The 19,483-nt window shown below is 46.2% G+C and overlaps 1 protein-coding gene across 2 annotated transcripts in view; it reads right to left on the bottom strand.

Annotated features, from left to right (window-relative positions):
* DNAH10 (dynein axonemal heavy chain 10) overlaps positions 1–19,483 on the bottom strand; it is a 2,445,728-nt gene that overhangs the window by 527,296 nt on the left and 1,898,949 nt on the right. For both annotated transcript variants that reach the window (XM_078667623.1, XM_078667624.1), the window contains one exon: positions 17,690–17,826. In XM_078667623.1, the coding sequence (XP_078523749.1) occupies positions 17,690–17,826 (137 nt within the window). The remainder of the gene's footprint in view (positions 1–17,689; positions 17,827–19,483) is intronic.

The raw sequence follows: 19,483 nt of genomic DNA, 5'->3' as shown, positions 1-19,483 counted from the left end.
TAAATTAAAAAGTAACGGGCTTAAGATTGAGCCTTGTGGTACTCCATGTTTTAAGGTAAGGGTATCGGAGCAGGCGGATTGAGAATAAACTTGAAATGTCCTATTTTCTAGCAATGCTTTTATCCAATTTAAGGCAGTGCCACAGATGCCAATTGAATGAAGAGTCCGCATTAGTACCGCATGTGACACCGTATCAAATGCGGCACTGAGGTCAAGAAGCACAAGTGCCACCGTTTCTCCTCTGTCTATCATAGCACGGATATTCTCTGTAACACCTAATAGAGTAGTCTCAGTTGAGAAGCCTGTCCGAAAGCCTGACTGATGGGATGGCAACAAGTTATGGGTGGTTATAAAGTCCGTGAGGGATCGGTGAACGTGTTTCTCCAGAATCTTAGAGAAGATTGGGAGAAGGGAAATTGGCCGGAAATTAGAAGGCAAGTTTGGATCGGCGTCAGCTTTTTTTAGCAATGGATGGATCATTGCATGTTTCCACTCAACTGGCACATGTTCTTCCTGTAGAGAAGTATTTAACAGATCGGTGATAATGGATATAGCTTTCCTGCTAAGTAATTTTAAGGTGGAGCACGGTAGTGGGTCTTTTGGAGAGCCTGATTTGATCGTGTTGATTAGGTCAATGACAGTATCGGTATGGGCCAATTTTCGAGTCGGCCAGTATGAGTATAGCAGACATTTGGGTCAAGAATGTCAGTAAAGTTGCTCGGTCTGTCAAAGGATGAGTTTAGAACCTCAGTCATAACTTCCTTATGTTCATTATGTTCTAGTTCAATGCTCTGATATATTTTATCTACTTTGTTTACAAAAAAAGTAGCTAATTGATCACATTGTGCTTTGTTAAGGTCCGGTGGAGTTTGTGAAGTATTTGAGCCAGCCAGCTCTTTTACTATTTTAAAAAGAGTTTTAGATTGATTTAGAGCTGCAGTGATCTTGGTACATACAAATTCGGCTTTGGCTGTATTACACATCTTTTGATATTGTGTTAGTTTTATTTTATACTCCTTCTTGGCTTCTATCGAGTAGGACTTCCTCCACTGACGTTCAGCATTTTTACATTTGGTTTTTTCCTGCTTCAGAGAATCATTGAACCATGGGGCAGGGGGGCATTGATTTTGACCCCTCAACTTCGTTTTGGGCAGACATGAGTCAATGGCTGTCATAAGCCATGTTTGGACAGATGTCGAAAGATCTTGCACTCTTGATTTGGTGCAAGGTGTAGTGTCTTCCAGAAAAGTATTCAAGATGTTGATGTCTATTTTTTTCCATTTCCTGACAGCATAAGTTGAAGCCAGCGAGGAATCCTTATTTGACAGTTGTACTCGGAATGAGAATTTAATGGGGAAATGGTCTGTCCAAGGAATAGGTAAAGCAGGAAGAGTATCCATATTAGTAATGTTGGAAAAAATTGGGTCCAACAGATGACCAGCGATATGCGTAGGGCCAGTGTTTTTCAAATCTAGGTTGAGAGACGCAAGATCAGCAATAAATTCTGTGGCATTTATACAGTGATCATTGTCCAAGTGTAGATTCAAATCACCAATGATTGTAAAGTTAGCAGCTTTCATTGCTAAGGGGCCAATAAGTTCTGACATATTGGTCAACCAGTTTGATGCGGCACCAGGTGGTCGATAAATTAGTGCTCCTGAGAAGGCGAAAGTAGGGGCTAGTATAATTTTAAAGATAGCACCTTCGCATCCGGCGCATGGGAGTTTTATAAAATCACAATTATACATTTTTTTGAAAATTATGGCTATGCCTCCTCCTAATTTGTTTATCCTGTCCAAGCGTATAATCGCATAGGAGTCAGGGAGAGCCATGGCAACATCAGGTCTGGAGCTAGCCTGAAGCCAAGTTTCGGTCACAAACAGAGCATCAGGGGCCTCGTCTAGTAGCAGATTAAATATTTCTGTCTTATGTTTTGGTAGGGAGCGACAGTTCAGGCTAAGAAATGTAAACAGTTTAGAATCAAAGTTAGAAAGTTTTTTGTTGATTCTATCCTCCAATTTTTTTATCCCAACAGAGTTTGTTGCAAGAGTGCAATTGTGGCAAATATTATTCTCTCTGTCTAATTCAAAAGGACAGCAGAGCGGTTGGCTAGGGATTTTCAAAGCTAATAATTGCCTAGAGCTATATTTAATAGGATGTGAGGTTATTTTAGGTCCATTTGTAGCTCTACTAATCGATACCTGTGGTGGGCATCTGGGAGGCACAAGAAACTGAGCCACGGCCGTCGGGCTCGTCCGAGGCGCGGACGGGCGCAGACGGGCTGACTCAGGCGTGACTCCGGCGCTGACAAGGGCGCGTCCACAAATCGCGTCCGCTATCGCGGAGGATAGCCGTCTCCTTATGTAGGGAAGCCTAGAGCGCTGTTGAAGCTCACGCCTCCCACCTAAGATGTCTGCCGTCTATGAATGATTTTCCTTGGACTCGGTATTCAGCCCGTAAATCGGCTGTTACCGTCTATGTGCAGGGAGGGTCAAGGTCTGGTGAGGGCAGAATTCTGGTAGGTGCAAATAATGGAAATAAAGGTTTAAAAATCGCCGTTTAAAATGCTCGCATTCAGCAAATAAACATGCAAACACAATTCAGTACACAATCTACCTCCCGGCTTGTCGCCTCAGGAGGGGTCCAGTGATTTAGCCAGAAACATACGAATCTCGCGTTCCTTTCTGAGGGCTCCTTATGTAGGGAAGGCTAGAGCGCTGTTGAAGCTCACGCCTCCCACCTAAGATGTCTGCCGTCTATGAATGATTTTCCTTGGACTCGGTATTCAGCCCGTAAATCTGCTGTTACCGTCTATGTGCAGGGAGGGTCAAGGTCTGGTGAGGGCAGAATTCTGGTAGGTGCAAATAATGGAAATAAAGGTTTAAAAATCGCCTTTTAAAATGCTCGCATTCAGCAAATAAACATGCAAACACAATTCAGTACACAATCTACCTCCCGGCTTGTCGCCTCAGGAGGGGTCCAGTGATTTAGCCAGAAACATACTTGGAACTAAGAGCTTGGAGCTCACTTACCCTCCTTGCCGAGGTTATTGCAACGAGGAAAACTGTCTTAAGAGTCAAAAGCCTCATAGGACATTTGTGAAGAGGCTCAAAAGGAGCACCCATCAGAAAAGTCAAAACAAGATTTAAGTCCCACTGAGGCACAATAAAAGGAGTAGGAGGGAACTTATTCGTGAGGTCCTTCAAAAACCTTAAAACCACAGGAGATTTAAAAAGAGATGGCTGGTCAGGCAAGCAGAGAAATGCCGACAGCGCTGAAAGATAACCCTTCACTGTGGCAACAGCAAGCCCCTGTTGCGCCAGAGAAAGGGCAAACTGGAGAACATCAGACAAATGGGCTCTCAAAGGGTCTATAGATTTCTCCCCACACCAAACGACAAATTTTGACCACCTATAAGAATAGATGGACTTAGTAGAGTCACGCCTGGCTGACAAGATGACATCCACCACGTCAGGCGGGAGAGAAAAAGAACTCAGGTTGCCCCGTTCAATCTCCAGGCATGAAGGTGTAAGGACTAGAGGTGGGGGTGTAGAACCTGCCCCTCCATCTGGGAGAGGAGATCTGCCCTGTGAGGGAGACGGAGCGGTGGGTGAGAGGAGAGGTGGAGAAGGTCTGAGTACCACACCCTTCTTGGCCAATCCGGGGCGACCAATATGACTTGGGCCCGGTCTTGGCGAATTTTCCTCAGAACCCGAGGAATCAAAGGTATGGGAGGAAACGCGTAAAGGAGTTGCGAGCTCCAACTCAACTGAAGCGTGTCCCCCAAGGCTCCTTGCATCGGATACTGGAGACTGCAGAATAACGGGCAGTGAGCATTCTCTTGAGTGGCAAAAAGGTCCACCTGAGGAGTCCCCCACGTCCGAAAGACGTGACGAACTACCTCCGGATGAAGCCTCCACTCGTGGTCGGCAGAGAACTGCCGACTGAGACTGTCTGCATGAACATTCTCAACTCCGGCCAGATTTGCCATCAGACAAATCTGATGGTCCTGAACCCAGGACCAGAGACGCAGAGCCTCTCTGCAGAGACACTGCGACCCCACTCCTCCCTGCTTGTTGATGTACCACATCGCGGTCGTGTTGTCCGTCAGGACTTGCACTGACACACCGCGAAGGGAAGGGAGGAAGGCCTTGAGTGCCAAACGTATCGCCCGCAATTCCAGAAGGTTGATGTGAAGCAACCTTTCCTCTGGAGACCAAAGACCCTTGACCTCCAGATCCCCCAGATGAGCACCCCACCCGAGAGTGGATGCATCCGTTATTACCGTGGCCACCGATGGATGAAGTTGAAAAGGCTTTCCTTGCGACAGATTGCCTTCCACGCTCCACCAAGACAGATCCGCTGCAGTTTCTCTGGAGATCCTCACTGATTCCCTGAGATCTCCGTTGTGCTGATACCACTGCCTGCGGAGGCACCACTGGAGTGCCCTCATGTGCCAGCGTGCATGGTTGACCAACAAAATGCAAGAAGCCATCAGACCGAGCAGGCGAAGAACCTTCAGGACTGGAACGACCGCTCCATTGTAGAACAAAGGAATCATTTCCTGAATGTCGCGAATCCTTTGAGGTGGAGGGAATGCACGACAAACAGTAGTGTCCAGCACTGCACCTATGAACAGGTTGCGCTGGGAGGGCACCAGGTGAGACTTGGGTACATTTATCGAAAAACCCAACTTATGCAACAACTGAGTTGTCTCTTGCAGATGACGGAGCACCTTCTCCGGCGACTCAGCTTTGATCAGCCAGTCGTCCAGATACGAGAATACAGGTATCCCGACCTCCTGAGATGTGCTGCCACCACTGCCATCACCTTGGTTAAGACTCGAGGCGCAGTAGTAAGACCAAAAGGAAGGACCGCAAACTGGTAGTGTTGCGATCCAACCGTAAAACGGAGATACTTTCTGTGTGACTTCAAGATGGGAATATGAAAATACACATCCTGCAAGTCGATCGACACCATCCAGTCTTCTTCTAGCAGCGCTTTAAGAACCTGTGCAAGAGTGAGCATCTTGAACTTTTCCTGTTTCAGGAAAAGGTTCAAGATCCTGAGATCCAGAATTGGCCGAAGCCTGCCATCCTTTTTGGGGATCAGGAAATACCGGGAGTAGCACCCCTGACCCCTTTCCTGCTCTGGAACCACCTCTATCGCACCTTTTCGAAACAGTGCCAGGACTTCTTCCTGCAGGAGAAGCAGGTGGTCCTCCGAACAATAACCTTGGCAAGGAGGATAGTTCGGGGGAAATTCCCGAAAGGGAAGAGCATACCCATTCCCCACGAGATTGAGAACCCAAAGATCCGATATAATCAATTCCAAATCTCATAGGAAATGGGTAAGCCGACCCCCCACTGGACCCACATGATGCGGAATGGCGGATCTAGGGCTGCTTAGCTGCGGTGGCTGGGGGCTGGGATGGGGAAGAGGAGGAAGCGTGACGGCCCGAGCTCGGGCCCTTTGCTTGCCTCTATAAGATCTGTATAATGTGTTTTGCTGCTGCTGTGGCTGCTGCTGGGTTGACTTATAGGTTCGAAAAGAAGATCTGCTAAATCCTCTTGAACGTCTTCCAAAAGTGCCCCTGGTCTGAAGGCCCAATGACTTTGCTGTCGCCCTGCTGTCTTTAAAACGTTCCAAAGCAGCGTCTGCTTTTTTCCAAACAATCCAGACCCGTCAAATGGAAGATCCATTAACGCCGCCTGGACATCTGTGGAAAACTCACTTGACTTCAGCCACGCAGCTCTTCTTGTCGCTACGGAAGAACCCATGACCCTCGCCACAGAGTCCGCCGTGTCCAATCCACTTTGAATAACCTGCCTTGCTGCAGCTTGAGTATTAGAGATTACCTCTTGGAAGTCTTTTCTATCCTCCTCAGGTATCTTGGGCACCAACTGTTTCACAGTGTCCATAAGAGCGTGGATATAATGCCCCATCAAGCAGGTTGCGTTTGTGGACTTCAAAGCCATACTGGCAGAGGAGAAAACCTTTTTAGCAGCCTGATGCTGCTTTCTCGACTCCTTTTCTGCTGGGACCTGCGGAAATACACCTGTAGATCTTTTGGAACAGGCAGCCTGCACCACCAAACTCTCCGGCAGAGGATGAGAGGTTAAAAATGCCGGGTCTTCAGGAGCTGCCCTATACCTCCTAGCTACAGCCCTAGATACAGCAGGAGCTGATACAGGATTTTTCCAAATCTCTAAAATTGGATCATTTAAGGCATCATTAAAAGGTAGCAACGGTTCAGTCACTGATGAAGGAGAGTGAAGGACCTCTGTGAACAGATTAGATTTAAAATCTGCAGTCGGTAGAGCAATGTTCAACAAACTTGCAGCTTTCTTTATCACCACATGATAAGGTGTCACATCCTTTGAGGGTTCATCAGAAACCGAAACAAAGTCCCATTCAGGGGACAGTTCGAGGCCACTAGCTACAGTCAGGTCCTCAAAAGGGTCCTCAGACTCCTGTAGTTCGCCCTCCTCCAGATTCTCCTCTCGATATCTTTCTTCCTCCATCAACCTCTGGGCTTCACGCCTTGATCTTTGCTTCACATTGGAAGCCGTCGGATCCGCAATCGACTCCGACGGAGCCGGAGCCGGCGTCGAACTCGACGTCGGACGAGGAAGAGATCCACGACGTCGCTCAGGGTTCGGCATCAAAGTTGATGGAACTGGCGTCGAAGGAATCGGAGTCATCGATCTCGGCGTCGATGGCTTCGGAATCGGATAATGCCAATGCGGCGTCGGAGCCGGCATAAAGGGCATAAAGGGCGCAGGTGCATAGGATTGAGGAACACCCAGACCATATGCCATCGGACCCATGGGACCAGCAGGAGCCCCAGAGGGATACATAGCCTTTGAATAAATTCCGAACATCGTATTCAGGAAATGCGTAGGATCGTGACCTGGAGCCGGGAAGGCTGGGTACGAACCCCCAGGTTTCTCTTGAGGGCGTGGAGTCGAAACGACGTCAATCTCCTCTTCGGGCTGGTGCACCGGAGTCGTACGACCTTCGGGCAGCTGAGCCCCTCCCTCTCCAACCTCCTCCTCCTCACCTTCATCCTCCCGACCTGAAGGATGGGATGGGTCCGGAGATGGAACCGCTTTCTGCTTCGGCGAACTTGGCGAATTCGCATGCAACGCCTCAACTTCGGCATCCTGTTCTTCCGAAGCCGAAGATACTACCACCTTCTCGACCAGCTTCACCTGCGACTTCGGCTTGGAACCCGACTCCTTCCTCGATCGATGTCGGGATTCATGGGTTCTCTTTTTATGCTTCTTTTTTGAAGATCTTGTAGCATGGGCTGAGGACGAATCCGATCGCGACCTCGATCGAGACCTTGATTTCCAGCGTCGAGTCCGCGACCTTGATTTCTTCTTCTCCTTTCCTTCTTTAAACTTGGCAACAAGACAAGAAGTTTTGCCTCTCTTTCCCGGAGGGCCTTTGGTGTCATCTTCCTGCAGGATTGGCAGTCCTCGACGTCGTGGTTGGAGCTCAGACACCACAAACAGCATTCATGCGGATCTGTAATGGACATTATCTTGCCACATTCTCCACAGGCTTTAAACCCGGTCTTCTTTGAGGTCATGTCGAAAGAGAGAAGACAAAGAGACTAGAAAAATAGCAAGTAACAAAGTTACAGCAAAGGCTACAGATGATCCCACAAAACCGTTAGCGTCGACGACGCGGAAAAAAGGGAACTGATGTCATCACGCAGGCGTGGGCCTAATATAGGCGTCGGTGACGTCAGCGGAGTCGCGAGAGATGTCGTGCCTCTGACGTCCGAGTCCACGTCGGCGTGAAGCTACGAAAAGAATTTCCGAATGTTGCTGACGCAGGGGGATATTCACAAGGTGAGGAATCCACACGACAGATGTATCTATCAATCAGAATAGGTTGCCTTGTCGTTTCATGGTTAGTAGGCTTTGGAGGATGATCCTGCGTTTTATGAATGGTTTGCAGTGGAGAGGGAAGTGTTGACAATGCTGCTGATTGGGTCGAGTTTGAAGAGATGGTGGGGACAGGGGTCGCTGGAAGCACCAAAGTGGATGGACGGCTGATGCCTGTGGTGGTTTAGGTGGTGAGCAAGGACCAGGTGGTTATTGTTCGACTGGTGTTCGCTGGCTGGTCGATGTTGTTGAGGCTGAGTGGCTGGGGGGTTGGGTGTCAAAGTTGTTGAAGATGGTGACAATCTTGCTGTGGGAGTAATCTGAAAGGGTGTCAAAGAGTTCTTGGGATGGGTGGATGGAGTTTTATGTGGCTGTCGGGTCGGAGTATTCCTTGCCAATTTTGAAGAATTCCTTTGTGTGGTTGACTGCAGTGTCAATGCAGGTGTTGATGGCTGCTCTTTTGACTTCTTTGATGAGCAGGTGTTAGTTGCTAAGAGCTTCTTTGTGGGTGTCTCTGTTCGAGGGGTCCTTGGTAGCACGCCAATGCTTCTCAAGTGTGTAGCAGTTGGGCATGGTGGTTCTGAGGTCCCGGTGTCGCAGCTGGCTTGCTTCAAGGTTTTGTTTATCTTCTCTGATTTCAGCCAGGAAAATCTTCTGAAGTTTCAGGTTGTATGGTGCTTAAGGCTGGTGTCCACAGATCCTCAGTAACCTTGCCCCAGCTGCAGTGAGAGGTGCTGTGATGCTTGGTGGTGGGGTGGTGGACTTCGGAGATTGTAAAGTGAACAATGGTACGGTTGTTTCGGGTGAGTTGTGTGACGTGGGTGAATTTGATTCTGTCGCTGGCAGTAAAGATGGCATGGAGTGTACGTTTGGCTTTGTGTGTAGCTTCGGTGATCAGTTGGGTGATGCAGATGTTCTTGAGGTTCTCCAGGAGAGCGGTGGAGTTGGCGTCACTGGGGTTGCTGATGTGGAAATTGAGATCACTGAGCAGGACATAGTGGAGTGAATCAATAGCAAGGGGGGTGATGAGTCTGGAGCTGAGGCCTCAGAAGTGTGGTCAGGCTCCCGGGGGCTGTGGCGAGGGTTCCTCTTATCATGTTCACCTACTACATTAGTGTGCAGTAGGAAGTTGAGGTGTTCCATAATAAGCATTGGGTCATCAGTGGTGACGGTGCATCGGATGGTTTTCCTGAAGATGATGGTGACGCACCGTCTGTTTTTGTGGGAGCAGTCTCAGTGTATCATCATGTAACCATTAGGAGTGGCGGCGGTGATGTTGGGGTACGAGGAGGGTTTGAGTCACGTTTCAATGTCCGGGTGGAGATGGTGTCCCAGATTTCCATGGCATGTTTGCATGTCGACCATAACATCCGGCGGATTTGTTACACGCCGACACTATGACTTTTATTAGGTTCAACAGCAGTCATCAATAAAATGTTTGGATTGCTGCTGAATCTTTTTTAACTTCACTTTCACTTAGCTATTTCCTTGCACTGCATCTTTGATTGATTTGGTCAGTATACCTTTCGGATAACCAGGCTATCAATCATTTCTCTTGTCTCATTGGTCTCTTTTGACGCCTAGTTCACCAGCTTTTGGCTTGCTGCCAGAAGAGCTGAGGTGATAGGGGTACTTTGGAATTACAAATGATGACACTGGCCACGAAGGGCAGTTGATGGAAATCCTCATTTTTTCCTCCCCTCCTCGGGGTTTCTTCTGTCATAGAGTCGCACATGTCTCAGAGATTATAGTTATCACCAGCTTTAGTTTTGGCGAGTGATCACTTTGGATCCTGTCCTTGTAGTCTTTGTAGTTTTTTATTCCTCACCAGACCACCAGATTAATTATGTGTTGATTATTACAGGATTTGGGGATTGAATCTGGTTAGGTCTATAAATATTCTCCCTATGGCCCTTGCTTCCTCGTGGAGTGGTGTTTTGCAGCATGTTTGCAGAGGGAGCAGGAGTTGAGCACGATGCATTGGAATGGGAGCGGTGTGGAGTACGGTGCAGGCGGGCTGTCCTGTGTGGCAAGCAAGGGGGCAGTGGCATTAGTTGAAGGGTCCTTTGGTTGATCGCAGGAAGGCCTTGAAGCAGCTGTTGTTCCAGTGTCCGGGGTCCTGGGCTAGGAGTTCCTCAGCTGTGTATTAATGGATGGTGGAAGGGTCAGGGGTCCTGGTGCTGGTGCTGGGTGTGGTCATGGCATGGACGGGCACAGACGGGCTTGCCTTTGGCAAGCCAGCTGTTCGCCGGCTGTGTGTGGCCACACAGCGGCCTCCATAAGTAGTCCTGGGAAGGGCTGTCTTGGAGTCTGGATGAAGGGAACCGGAACAGTGTTGAGGTGGGAAAAAAACACTGCTCTAGGTAGAGGACACAGGGACCCACACCACCCAACTTACTGCAGTACCAAAGGGTGGTCATGTAGTTCATTAGAACTTGGGCCAACCTGATGTTAATCAAAGACAGAAATCCTTTGAGAGTAGACAGATGGTGCCCAGTTTGATATTTTGGCATTGCTCCACCAGAGACCACCTTGTCCACGTGGCCTCCCCAGCCTTCAGGTGATGCATCTGTCACTAACATGAACTGTGGATGGAGCAGTACGAGCAGTGTGCCGCTTGTGCCGCTACTGAGGGTGTTAGGCTCCCACTTCTGATGTGCGTATGCTGTCCAAAAGGCACCCCCAGTGTTGAGCCCATTGAAGTGAAATGTTCCACTCCAAAGCCTGCATGTGACAATGAGCACAGTGCACCTAAAGTATGCACAAGGCAAGGAGACCGAAAAGCCTCCAAACCATACGAGCCAGAACCAAAGCACAAGCCCAAAACATCAAGATTATAGACTTAATGTCCAGGGCTCATTGTGGAGGTGGAAAGGGCCAAAATCCACTGTGTCCAGGATGGCCCTGTAAAGCCCTACTGATGCCAAAAATAGTATTTTGTCCCTTTGATGGACATGAGGGTGGGCAGCACGAAACAGTCATGTTCAAGTGGTCTGAGACCGACTGAGGTGAGCACGCCTTCAGTAGCCACTCGCTATGGTACGAGAAAGAATGTATTTCTGACCTGTGATGGGGAGCAGTGACCATCATCATCACTTTCTTGAAACCTGGGTGACCACAGAAAGGCCAATGGGCAGGACAGTGAACTGTAAGTGTTACAAACCATCAAAATAAAATGAATAAATCACCTGTGGGACTGCAAGACTGGCATATTAAAGTATAGGTCCTGTAATTTTAGGGACACCATTCAGTTTCTGGGATCCAAAGCTGCCAAACCCATGTCAATGTCAGCATTTTGAACTTGTCCTTCACAAGGAAGGTTTTCAGGAGCATGAGATCCAAGATTGTCTTCAATGTACAGTCCTTGGGAACCAAACGTTATTGAGAGTAATGCACTCTGCCTCTCTCAGGTTCATTGTCCTTTAGGTATCACTTCAATCGCACCCTTTGAAAGCAGCATTTGAGCTTCTGCGGCTAGAATGGTGACATAATGCACCGATGACTGGCCACAACCTGAAGGGACATGGGTGAGGAAGACAAAAAGGTGCGAGGGTAACCAAATTTAACTTTAATTAATTCCTGTATTGTTGGTGGAACTGGTGAGAGAAAGTAACCCCAGGGAGCATGCCACAGTTCATCTATCATTAAAGTGCTCCAGAGCCCAAAACACCTTCTCACTAAACAGCCTGACTTGGTCAATGGCATGTCAATGAATGGTGCTTCGACAGCACTGAAGAACCCAGTAGAATGTATCCAAGCATGCTGTCTGAAAATGATACTGAAGCAGACAGCGCTTCCGACACAGTTCACAGTGTATAGACCAGACCTCAGGATGTATTTGACTGTATCCTGGACACATGTATGGTTTAGGCAAAGGAAGATTGATAATCTTGAGGGGGAGTGGGAAATATCTTGATTGCCATGTCCCAGAGCGCATATGTGTAATAGCCCAAGAGGCATACACTATTCAATGAGTGAAGGGCCAAACTGATGGAAAAGGAAAATATTTTTCCAAGAGCATGAATATTTTGTGATTATCTCCTTGGAGAAGCAGTAGGGAAAGCATTAGGGTTCACCATGCTGGCTGAAGCTTGGGTGGGTCCCCGGGAGCAGGTGTTTGATGCCAAGCAATTGGGAAGCACTCAAATAAAGTAGGCTGCCCTAAGAGCTTCGGTCAAAGCTTCTTTTAATAGCAATTAGGACTTAGCTGGTGATGCTCAGGTTACAATATCCCAGACATCAAGTTTGTTTTAGGTGACACTGTGGGCAATTGTAAGGTCAACGCCGTCTCCTCATCCTACTTCAACACCCTCCGAATGCTCCGCAGGATCTTCAAGTGGATCCCTACCGATACGAGAAAAACAGTCACCCAGGCCCTTGTCACCAGCAGGCTGGACTACGGAAACGCCCTCTACGCAGGAACATCGGCCAAGCTCCTGAGACGGCTGCAACGCATCCAGAACGCCTCGGCATGCCTGATACTCGACATCCCCCACCGCAACCACATCACACCCCACCTGAGAGACCTGCACTGGCTCCCCGTCAACAAGAGGATAACCTTCAAGCTCCTCCTCCACACACACAAAGCTCTCCACAACACCGGCCCAGCATTTCTCAACAGATGACTCAGCTTCTACACCCTTACCCGCCAGATCCGATCCGCCGGCCTCGCCCTCGCCACAGTCCCCCGCATCTGAAGAATGACTGCCGGCGGCAGATCCTTCTCCCTTCTCGCCGCCAAGACCTGGAACACCCTCCCCACCAACCTACGGCAGACCCAAGACCTACCGGCTTTTAGAAGACTCCTCAAGACCAGGCTCTTCGATCAGTAGCAGCAAACCCCCCCAGCGACTTGAGACCCTAACCGGTATGTAGTGCGCTTTACAAGTGCCTTGATTGATTGATTAATTCCAAGACCCTGCAGCCCTGCATGTGATCACTACAAACAATGCATTAACCTCAGTAAATCCAATTCCATTTCAGGCAAAGCATCAAAATCACTGTCATTCTGAGGTTTTGGTAGAGGCCATCATCAGAATATTGTGGTGTGGGGGGTAGAATACTGCCTACCTCTTCATCATTGTTGTGAGGAACATATTCGTACCCAGGACTGCATTGGAGTCAGAATCAAAACAACCTCCAATAGCACTGGCATCAACATGAGGGGAATAGGGGGGAAATCCTGCAAACGCCGCAGGCTGCATGTAGATACTTTATACCGTGACATAGGCTGCAATGTTGCCGAAGGTGGCATGGTTAAGACACCAGAACTGGAACAAAGACTGGAACCAGTGCTCCTGGAGCCGAGCCAGCTCCAAGCACTGCGTAATCAGTGGGGCCTGTGGCAAAGGTATTGCCTGGCATCAGTGTGTGTCAGGCTAAGGCCAAATGGGATCAGTACACTTCAGCAGAAGTTCAACCTGAGACCCTGGTGTATCCATGTGGCCCAGAGGCACAACATGAGACCCAGAACCCTCCAACACAACTGCAGCATCATCTCATTGAAGTCTTCAAACTGCTGCTGAGTTGACAAAGGCCTGTGAAAATTTAGGTGCATCGGCTCCTTACTTGGAATTGGGTCTTAATTGGACAATGCTGCCGGAGTGGCACTATACAAGTGTCAAATTCTCTGTGGAGTGAGAGCGGGATGGGGCCGAATCACACTTGGTCTTCTTGTGCTTGCAGCAAGTTGCCTATCGATTTTATCCTGTTCTTAATGGAGGACGGAGGCTGGGAACAGCCTTCAGACTTTGAATGGGTCCAGCTCTGTAAAGTTTGGCCTCACGCTCCCTCATGGCCTTCAGATGTCAGGGAACATTTGTTGCAGGATTTTGCAGCATGTTTGGCGCCAAGGCTCTGTGACGACATCTGCTTTCTACAGGTGTGGAACAGCTTACATCCGCCTACTGAGGGAAGGCATTCCTGCACACTGTCACAACAATTTGAGAAAAAGTGGTCAAAATACTGAAAAAGAGGAACTGGCATCAGCACTCAGGAGAAATTGAAGAAAGTTTATTAATTTGAAATGTAACAATAGCTGGGTTATCATCGCAGCAAATTGATGCATTTTTTGCACATTAGCACTTTGAAAGGAAGGGGGCCAGGAAATGTTTAAAAGAAACTTCTTTACATTAGTCATTTTTGCACCTTACCACAAGCACTTTGCAATATAACAGGTGTAGTTGTCATAGTGGAAATGAACGATTATTTGTCAGAATATTTCTGTATTATATCCATGGAAATAGTATGTAATGCACACCCTCACTTTATGGCTTATCCATAAGTTTTTTAATTGTATTTATGGGACAGTTTTTTATATTATGTGATGAGAAGATGTTTTGTTCGTAATGTAAATGTGTTTTTCTTGGAGATATAAGATGTTGTGATGGCAATGATTTTAATTCATCAAGCAATAAAGATTATATATTAAAGAAAGCTTTCGAAATCAAGTCTGGTGCCCATGGGTATTCAAAAGATGAGCAATCTTTGGTTAGAAGTATCCATCAGAACAAATGTTAAGTTTATCTAAGGGCAGTGTCCCTCTTAATGCTTCTAAGGATATTGCCACATTTTCTATTCCATTTGTACTTCAGGGAAGCACAAACAGATGGAATTGAATTCTAAAATACATTTTTGTATCACTACATGCTTTTTTTGCCGTAGTAATTTGGGCCTCTAAAGCAGTTAGGGGCATATGTATCAAATCCTTTTCCCGCTCGCACAGTCGGTACGATTCTCAGAATCATCCCGTTTGCAAACGGGAAAAAGCCTTTTGGGATGTATCCTCCCAAAAGGCCCTAAAAAATAGAGAATCGCAAAATTTGCGATTCCCTATTTTGCGAATGCATTTAAGGAATCACAAATTGCGATTCCTTAATTGCAATGTAGGAAGCACCCAAGTTGTGCAATTTTGGCTTAAGAAATCGCAAATTACCACCAACTTCAGGTTGGTGGTAAATTGCGATTTCTTTGAAAAATTGCACTTTTTTGCTTTTTTCAAAGTGCCATGTGGTGCACATACATGCCCTTAGTGCATGTATGTATGCTACATGTGCACAAATGCACATTTCAGGGGTGCAACAGGGTTTCCTTTTGGAACCCTTGCACCCTTGAAATTGCGTGCGCAATTTCCGAGTACCTATTTGGTACTCGCAAATTGCGCACGCAAGTCCCATTCATTTATATGGGCTCCTTGGCCCATAGGAATGAATGGGAAGCCATTCCTTAATTGTGACTTGCAATTTGCGAGGTGCAATTAAGGAATGCGAAGGAATCGCAGAAAATTTGCTATTTTTTAATTACATCTCGTTTTGCGATTCTCAAATAGCGATACTCTAAAAATCGCTATTTGAGAATTGCAAAACCATTCTTTGATACATATGCCCCATACATTTTACAGGGTAATTGCACATCTCAGCACATTAGCACTTTATTGGATTAGGCAAGAAAAGACAGTAGGGCAAGTAAGATCGAATGTAGGCTGAAAGGTTTTGGTCAACGGTATGAATAACAATGCCAGTGCTGCTATTGGTTGAAACTTAAAAAGTTTACTCAGGCATCTTTATAACTGTTAAGATTACGGCAACTTTATATGGATTAAATTGCATGTAAATTGCTTTGAAGTTGGAGTGTATATATACATTTATGCTCAGAGTTTTAATGCATTGAAATCGGCAGACTGTATGTTAAAATTGTAGAATATTACCATTTTAGGAATTTATTTATGTTATGTGTGATGTTTTATACTTATTATTGTAATCCTCGATTACTGCAATAAATTCATCTACTACTGCGGGATAAGTTACGTTTTTGGAAATAGTTTCTAGAACATAGTCGGGCAACTAGTTTTTAGGTATTACTTTCATTTATGTTTTGGTATCTATTCTCCAATTTACTAATGCTTCCTTAGGCACACGTACAAGGTTTGTTAACATTTAGAGGATCTTGTAAGAACTCTTTTCTATTGACCTGTCATATTACAGGAATGGCACAGGAGGAAAGTATTGCAAGGTGTAAATGCATTCAGTTTAAACACTGAATCTAATTTACTATTGTATCTTTTATAATCATTAATTTGTGTTACTTTTAGACTTGATTATTATGTGAATAAACATTTCAAACACCGTCGACACAGCAGACACTCAATAGTTTACAGGTTTGATTAAATCAAACGTACATCCAAAATGCCCTAGTCGGAAAGGGCAGAGCGGTGGACCTTTTGTATGAGCCATAGGCCACATCACTGTGCTTGACAACTATATATACACGGTTAGTCAGCCTGTTGTAATATAGTTGATACTATTGTATCGTAATAATTTTTATCAAGCGGTCAAACACTCTTTGCACTTTCAAGTGAATGTGCAATGCTGGTTATAACCCTCTGGGGAGTATGTTAACTGCTTTTACTTGCATACAACACCAAACTGGGCTTGAGTGAAAAGTGAGGGTACTTTATGAAGGGAAAAGGCAATTAACACCGTTTAACGGCCACCAGCGTGTGGGCATTAAGGCCTTAAAAACCCGTCCCAAAAATCTCACCCCCACATACAGACACACACAAACATACTGTCCATGTCGGTTTCATGTCCCTGCCCCACATTTTCTAAGAATTACAGGACAGTAGTTATTGCTGTAAGACGTCTGAGTGACTGTGTCTAGAAGAGAATTCCAGAGAACCTACTAATACCTGTTAAGGCATCTCTCTATCCTACAAAATCAGGGATTAGAGTAGTAGATTGTCCAAACCCATCATCGTCCTAGCTCGGGTCCTTGTGAGGATCTGATTTCTCAAAAACGAATCAACCTTCCCCCATGAGACATTGAGCCTCTCTTCTTGAACCCTGGCGTGGAAATTCCATCAGCAATAATGACTCTGCAATGCATTAGGGCGTTGCAAAGACAGTGGAGTCGGCTGGGAAGCTGGAGAGAAGGTCTGGGCCATAGATTGCGGCAGCAGTGGTGTCATCTGTGTCACAGGTGAAGTACATTGTGGCACCAGGGAATTGGTAGGATCCAGTGCAGAGGACAAAGATGATGGAGTTGCTTTCGGAGGTGGGGGTCGATCGTGGCACCCATCCTAAAGACTGGGGCAATGCAGTGTTTGTTGCTAGAGTCCAGGTGACTGGCGGCAAAAGGGAGGATTGGTGAGAAGGGTGCATGATGGTATTAGGTCAGCATGCTCCTGGAGATAAAAGCCATTGGACCCCTGGGGCTAGATGGCCAGATGTACTACAATGCAATGAGGAAAACAGGTGGGTTTATTTCTACAGTGGGGAGCTCTAGATAAGGCTGAGCAGGTTGGAGCCATGGAGTAGGTGCTGCAGGTGGTAGCGTCTCCAGGATTGGTGCCCAGTAATGGGCATTTGTCCATCACAGTCCCTACATGTTTTGAAACCCATTTGTTTGGGTGGTGACATAATGAAAAACAACTGCAACTGATAAAAAAATGAGAGAAAAAGAACTGGCAAACTTGTGAGAAGATTTAAGCGTCAAATTCATGGTAATGGCACGCAAAAAAGTGAACACCAACGGCGGAGATTAATGACTCCAGTGATGTTAAAGGAACACTGCTTTCAAGCCTGGAGAGCTATTAGAGTTTCCGTCTGACACAGGGGGTATTCAAAAGGTGAAGAATCTGCAGGAAGAAGTATCCATCAGCATGTCAAAGGCAGAAATTATCCAATACTTTCCTGCTGTTTGCACTAACACCCTCTTCATGTTGCTAATAAACATGTTATCAGTAAACATACTTATCATTCTTATATTTAACATGAAGCTGGTCTCTATCATACCTTTTCTCTTTTGGGTTTGATTTCTTTGGCCACATCACAATAACCCATTACTGCTTCCACAAATGTTAACATTCCTAATCCTGCTTTGCTGATGGCTTCCATTTCTTCCAATGATGTATTTAGAGTCTTTAAAAAACCTGGAGGATAAAAAGGAAGATTTAACAAGTTACTTGAAAAAATGTTACGCTACTCATTAAGCACACTTTTTTTGCCAACATTGAGAGGTTTGGGACATAACCCCACAGTCCAAAGCTGCATCTTCTTCCAAGATCTTGTTGGCGGTCAGCAGCAGTGTATTATTACAACATTTTAGAACAAGTACACCAAAAGTTATTGTTTTCTATTGTATTGCATGCATTAATTAGCCTGCATCATTCAGTTCATCTAGGAAATATAACTATGTCATTCCTTTAAAACTTTACAAAAACATTTCTGAACTAAAAACAGGACCTGTATTTTTTACTTATTACTTTTCTGCCAATTACCTATTATTATTAAATTAAATTTATAGGGCACGCAGCTACCCGGAGGTTTCCCGGCGCCAAGGACAAATGCAACAGAAAGACAAGATTTACTGATTAAACAACCAGGTCTTAAGGTTTTTAAGAAAGCTTTTGTGGTTGGTTTCATGCCGAAGCGGGCATGGGAGTGAATTCCAAAGCACAGGGGCCAGATAAGAAAAGGAGCGTCCTCCCATGCGTGCTAATTTGAATCTGGGGACTGAAAATTTGGCTTGGGGAGAGTATAGTTTCTGTAAGGAATATTGCGTCAGGTTGTGACTGTGGATTATGTAGGAGGTCAAAGATATCTTCTTTGTGTTTTGCTAGGGATCTGCAATTTAAATTAAAAAAGTGAACTCTGTAAAATGATCTCTCAGGGGTCTACTCCCTGCTGCTGGTGCTCTGATTGGGTTCATGTTGCTAACTATATCAACCGGCTGAATGCTATCTTGTATAGCGGTACACCTGAAATTACAATTAGGGCAAGAAAGGATGGTACTGCCAGGTTTAAAAGTGATGCAGTTAGTGTTCGGACACTTCTGCATGCCTCGTAAAAAAACAGAAGAGTATTTCTTAAACTCGCTATTAATCGGAGCAGGGGTTGAGGCCCCTGGTCCGGGCCGGTCACAGACGGGCGCAGATGGGCTTGCCTTTGGCGCGGAGAGTGGGGCATGGAATTTTAAGCCTGGCAGTCAGCTGACGTCGGCGCTCCACTTCCCCCCCACTCCATCCGGAAACAACAGAGACCACTGCTCCCTCCACATCAAGTGGGCGTACCCGTGGTGGACTGGGGAGCAGGCGGCAACAAAGAAAAAGAAGTGAGCAGTTTAAAATCAAGTTCCCCTAATAGATTAAATAAAAAATGCAGCTAGCATAAGTACCTCTTACTTTCACGTGTCCGCTGCGCAGAGTGCGAGTGTGGAATTTCAAGCCTGGCGGTCAGCTGACTGCTGACGTCGGCGCTCCAAGTATAAATTTTTTGGTCACACTCTTCCTATATTATTTCTAATAATTGCATATTTATTTAATATCTAAATCCTTGACTAGCAATGTTGAAAATACAGCAATCATTTTATGAACAGGGGATACACATTCAAAAATTATTTACATTAACCATTTCTTTACAATTAAAGATGGAGATTTCAGATGACATTACATGCTCAGACAAGTATGTTTTGGTAAATGGTCCATGAAGGACCCTATGCTGTCGAAGCTTTCTTTCCAGTACCAGCCCAGTACAGCCGTTACACTAGCTTGTACAAAACCTGAGAAATTTGGCCGTTATAGTTAGTTG

This window comes from Lissotriton helveticus, chromosome 11, assembly GCF_964261635.1.
Source record: "Lissotriton helveticus chromosome 11, aLisHel1.1, whole genome shotgun sequence".
NCBI classification, from domain to species: Eukaryota; Metazoa; Chordata; class Amphibia; order Caudata; family Salamandridae; genus Lissotriton; species Lissotriton helveticus.
This window is presented reverse-complemented; position numbering and strand designations above follow the sequence as displayed.